The sequence below is a fragment of the Octopus bimaculoides genome, chromosome 24 (assembly GCF_001194135.2).
Source record: "Octopus bimaculoides isolate UCB-OBI-ISO-001 chromosome 24, ASM119413v2, whole genome shotgun sequence".
Taxonomy (NCBI): Eukaryota; Metazoa; Mollusca; class Cephalopoda; order Octopoda; family Octopodidae; genus Octopus; species Octopus bimaculoides.
The window spans coordinates 14,008,066-14,013,953 of NC_069004.1; the positions used below are offsets into that span (position 1 = coordinate 14,008,066).

Sequence of the window (5,888 nt, forward strand, 5' to 3'; positions counted from 1 at the left end):
ACAAAAAACAACAGAAACCCAAGAACTTAACTAAAACTAAACAAATACACACCCCCCAAAACAAAACAAGCTCTAATTTCTGTTTCTGCATTATGACAGATCTCCAGATATTCAAATTAAGAATTGTTTTTGCTGAAGTGACAACTCAATCACTTCTCAGCATGTATCATTTTCTCTATTCAATACACAACTAAGATGGACTTAGCAAACTTAATATAAAACAATAAATAAATTTTAAAAAAACACAAAAGAAAAGAAAGAAAGAAAAAACACAGCAATATAATATATGGAATGTTGTTTCTAGTGAGTTAGATGGTAATGGTTGATAAGAATGAATATGGTTTCAGCTCTTTGGTGAGAATAACGATAATAGACTACCTAATTGCAGACTGCTGTGAAAATATCAATTACTTAGAAGTAGTAGCCAGTGTTTTGTGTTAAGTTAGGTCATTAACTGCCATCTATCTGTAGTTGAGTCTATGTAAAGCAGAACTAATGACATGAGACAAAAACGAAAATAACATACACAAAAAAAAAACAAGCAAAACAGAGAAGAAAAACAACAGCTAAAAGCATCAACCACAAGTCAATGGAATGATTTATTGGGGGAGGAGAGAAGGACAGAGAAATAAATAAATAAATATATAACTGTCTACAAATACGGTTTGTTGCCAACTTGAGAAGAAATCATTGAAAACTTATAGAAATGATATAGAAATATTTCTGTTCAGCTTGTGAAAATAATATAAAAAGCAATGGACATATCTAATCAGCTTTGATTTGCATTAATCTAATAATCAACTAATTTAATTAGGAGATTTACCATCTGACAACATGTGTGTGTGTGTGTGTGTGTGTATGGCTATTGGTAGTTGTCAAAGAAACAGAACTGAAATAATATGAAGGTAAATAAATAACTTCGTGTGATTGCCGTTTGAAGAATCGTCCTTAAAATCACAATAATTTTGAGGTAAAAACAAATTTTAAATATAGAAATATATTTAGAAAGTTTCTACAGAAAATTCCTGTTAATCATAATATAAGTATCTAATGAAGATTCTAAGTCTCTCTTTTTTTTTTTTTGTGCTGGCCACTGTCATGACAATTCTGTTTACTGAGAAAAAGAACAAAACTATGCACAGCCACAAAAAGCTTGGACATTTTTTCACAATGACATCCATGAAATAAAAATACGAAACCAGTAACCAGCATACACAGTTTTTACTACAAGAGCACATCAAAGAAAGGGACTTGGTAAAGTACTACCACCATATATATACCTATATATGTTGCATCTCATGGAAGAGATGACAAATGACTGAAACTTTTAGCGATTTGCTGTGCTTCAGGAGACACATCAAGCCATGTGAAATTGGAGTAATGACCAGTGCTGGTGACATGTAAAAGCAGCTGTGCTGGTGATACATAATAGACACCTGATACACTCTGCAGAATGGTTGGCATTTGGAAGAGCTTTGGCCACAGAAACCAAGCCAAAACAAAACTGGAGCCTGGTGTAGTTCTCCAGTTTTTCAGCCACAGTAAAATAATCTTACCCATGTCAGCATGGAAAACAGACAATGGATGATGATGATGATGATGGTTTATATCAGTGGTTCTCAACCTGGGGTCCGTGAACCCCTGGTGGTCTGCAAAGGTAGTATTGGGGGTTCATGAACTAAACTCAAAATTTCATGTATACATAAGGATAAGCATATTAAAAGCGGTCCATGGGAAAACTCATTTAAATAAGAAGGTTGGGAACCACTGTGAAAAGGTCTATTTTTATTATTTTACTCGTTTCAGTCATTTGACTGCGGCCATGCTGGAGCACTGCCTTAAAGAGGTTTTTGCCAAAGAAACTGACCCCAGGACATCTTCTTTGCAAGCCTAGTACTTACTCTATCAGTGTCTTTTGCTGAAGTTCTAATTTATGAGGACATAAACACATCAACATTGGTTATCAAGCGATGGTGGCAGGGACAAACACAAAGTCACACACACATAAATATATACATATACATATATATCATAGGTTTCTTTCAGTTTCCATCCGTCAGATCCACTCACAAGGCTTTGGTTGGCCTGAGGCTATAGCAGAAGACACTTGTTCAAGGTGCCATGCAGTGAAACTGAACCCAGAATCATGTAGTTTGGAAGCAAGCTTCTTACCTCACCATCATGCCTGTGCTTCTATATATATATATATATATATATATATATATTCTCTTTTGGCACCAGGACATTTGCTCTTGACTGATAACCCTTAATCTAACCTCTCTTCCCTCTTTCTTTCTTTCTGTCTTTCTCTTATCTTTTATCTCTGACCATCAATTCAAAGAAATAATTTAACATGGAGTTGTACATTGATTGTTTTATGACCTTAAGGCCTATGAAATCTGGCTAAACCTTGGTATATCTTCACTCCCTTTATTGATGCTGAAATGAGAGATCAATCCACATTCCACATCTGGGTATTTTTTCTTTGAACTAAATTTTGAAGTTCTAATTCACCTGAAGAAATGCATCTGAAACAATTGTAGTGAGCCTTTAACCCATTTGTGTTCTTATTTTATATTATATATATATATATATATATATATATATATATATAGTATATGTGTGTGTGTATGAGAGAGAGAGAGAGAGAGAGAGAGAGAGAGAGAGAGAGAGAGAGTGGGTTGAGCTAAGTAATATATTGATGCTTTACTCAATCCGGGGAGTGTCACCAGTTTCATAGATGAGGATGTTTGCAAGAATCTCTTACTCCCAACATTTTGACAATGTCTGTAGATTAACCTGGTAACTGTTAATCATCCTGTATTTTGAACATTTCCTGCAGTTATTTGCACGAGAAGATGCACTGACATGTTTTGCTTAATTTGTGTTCTTGAATAGTTCTGAGGCATGATTTTCTTAAACAACACCTGGAAAATCATTAAAAGATCTTATTATTGCTCAACTTGTTCCCATGTTGATGGTGCCACCTCACACTTTTTCCCACCTATATAATGATTTGAAAACAACCGCTGCTAAATCTCATTACTTTTCTCATCTTGGTGAGATATCTATTAAGAAAGAAACTAAATGGTTTCTTAATTGAACCATCAGTGTCACCATGGTATGCACAAATGGCATGAAATAGTTAGAATCAGTGGCAAGAATCATTGTTATTGATTACTCACAAACAATAAATCATTACTGATTTTTAGAGGCCTGTCCACTCCCTACGATTGAAGATCTCTTACCCTTTATTCTACAGCAAACTGCACCTGAAATTGGCATATCAAATTCCACTCCACAATGACAGTGAGAGATACATTGCATTTCAAGCTGATGTTACTCTTTGATGTCATTAAAGCTGTAAGTACTTTTCAAAGAGTGATGGATGGTATAATTATCAACATTAACATCAAAGGGGTTCAAGTCTATCATAATGTCATTATCATTGACAAAACTATTGAGGAGCATGACAGGAATTTAGCTCAATGTATTTCAGAGATTCAGTGACACTGACTACCAACAAATGTCTTCATCAAACATCTATTTGTTATCTAGGACACAAAATAGAAAATAATTCTCTGCAAGTTGATTTAATGATTAACAAATACTTAGTAATAATAAAAATAACTATGACTGTTATACGGTTTGCTTAGTTACACCTCTAAATCGGTGTCTACTTTCTCAGATTTGGCAGAGTTTCTACAGCTGGATGGCCTTGTTTGTTTGTATGTATGTATGCTGGTAGTAGCTTTACAAAGTCCATTTCTTTGATGTTCCAGTACATATTGAAACTGATGTGCCTAGAACTACAATTTTGGGTACTATTTCTAAGTGTAATAATAAACCTGTGACATTTTTTTTGCCCTGAATGAAATCTCTAATCAATTAAAAATGAAGCTACGGCCGTCATAGAAAGTGTTAGGAAATGGCAAATATTATACTGCAAGACTATTAAACTTTCATTATTGTTCATCAGTGGGATAGACTTTACCTGAATGCCTATTTGAATCTGGAGAAATTTTGTTAAGACAGTTTAACTTCAACAATAAATATGAGCCAAAGGCCCTAAAATGTTAACTAATTGACACAGTTCAATTCCTCAAGAAAGAATAACTTCTTCAAGAAATCAGTCAAAGCCTGGTTCCACTGAAGAGAGTTCTATTGGTGATTGTTGCAAAGTTGATTTGTTAAAGAATTTGGAAACAAGCAATCTCTGGTTGCTAATGGTTATTCTGCCAATGATTCTCACAATGACATGTTGACAAGTTAGGCTTAATCAAAATGTGTGGGAGCAATCCAGCACTTATTTGGTTATTGAAGAGGAAATCATGGCACCACAATGTGGAATTCCTCAAAATTCAACAAGAAAATGGAAAAGACAGAACAGATTAAATCCTCAAAGAATTGGTGAATGCTATAAAATCATCATTGCTATTTCTATAGGTGCATTATGGTTTACTTTAGTTGCAAAACTGGCACCAGCCATTTGCAATAAAAATGGACATATTTACACTTGTGATTCAAATACTCAAGTTGAACATTTCAGCTGAACAAAATGGTATGATTCTTGTCTTGTCACAGTGCATATACATATAACCAGTCAACAATATACTTACCCTCCTCGCACTGATTTCCATTCTATTTTTTTAATTGGTTTACATGGTTCAAGTTTTCCATCTTTTCCAGGTTTTGCTGAAAAATAAGAAACAAGAAAAAAAAATACAGTGTAAGAGAAGAAAGAATGATATTGTTGAATAGATTTCCAAAGAATACTTTAAAATATTCTTAAAAAAACTATTTGAAACAAATATATATATAAAACAAATTTCACTTCCTAAGTTTTATTTTAATCATATAATACAGAGAAAAACATTTGCAATATTTTAGTTAAAACTTTTAGAACCTTTTCAAACAAAATTCATGCAGCTGTTATTTCACTTAAAAAAAAGGGACAAACATGTTTTGCTTTTAAAAATGTGTCAATAAAATTCATTTTCTATCAGCCATCAACAACAAACATGAAGACAGCAAAGAAGGTGCCATGATGGGTCTCGTTGAAAAGGAGTGATTGGTGGAGAGAGTAGAATACCATTTGGATACAGGGTGAGGCTAGATCAATGACAGATGGGACTCCTGGACAAGAATATACATTGCAACACCTAAAACACCTCACAATACTGACACTGTATCAACATATATGACACTATAGATGTAGGAAAAAAACTGAATTAGTTAAGGCTCTGCAATAGAATGGTCTAGAACTGGCATTTCTGTACAACCCAACTAGCTATTATCTGTGTTGTTATACCAGTTTTCTTTTTTAAAATAAGAAAGACAATAACATTCATCTGTGTAAATAGAAAAACCAGTTTTTGGAGAAAAGGAGATATAGGTGAATTAATCAAACTTAATATAATATATATCCAGTGCATGCTTTGTACAAGCCATAGCGGTTATATATGTATGTATATGTATGTACATATACACACACATACATATATATGCATATATATTTATACATATACTCACACACACACAATATATATATATATATATATATATATATAAGCCAGCTGGAGGAGATGTCCTCCTGGGGCTATATATATATATATATATATATTTATTTATACATATACTCACACACACAGATATATATATTCTTTTATTTGTTTCAGTCATTTCACTGCGGCCATGCTGCAGCACCACCTTTAGTCGAACAAATCGACCCTAGTACTTATTTTTGTAAGCCTAGTATTTATTCTATCAGTCTCTTTTGCCGAACTGCTAAGATATGGGGATGTAAACACACTAACATCGCTTGTCAAATGATAGTGGGGGTACAAACACACACACACACACACACACATATATATATATATATATAT

The 5,888-nt window shown here is 33.5% G+C and overlaps 1 protein-coding gene across 5 annotated transcripts in view; it reads right to left on the bottom strand.

The window, feature by feature from the left end:
• The window catches only part of LOC106876481 (syntaxin-binding protein 5), a 433,849-nt gene that overhangs the window by 177,440 nt on the left and 250,521 nt on the right, over positions 1 to 5,888 (bottom strand). For all 5 annotated transcript variants that reach the window (XM_052976466.1, XM_052976465.1, XM_052976467.1 and 2 more), the window contains exon 9: positions 4,620 to 4,695. In XM_052976466.1, the coding sequence (XP_052832426.1) occupies positions 4,620 to 4,695 (76 nt within the window). The remainder of the gene's footprint in view (positions 1 to 4,619; positions 4,696 to 5,888) is intronic.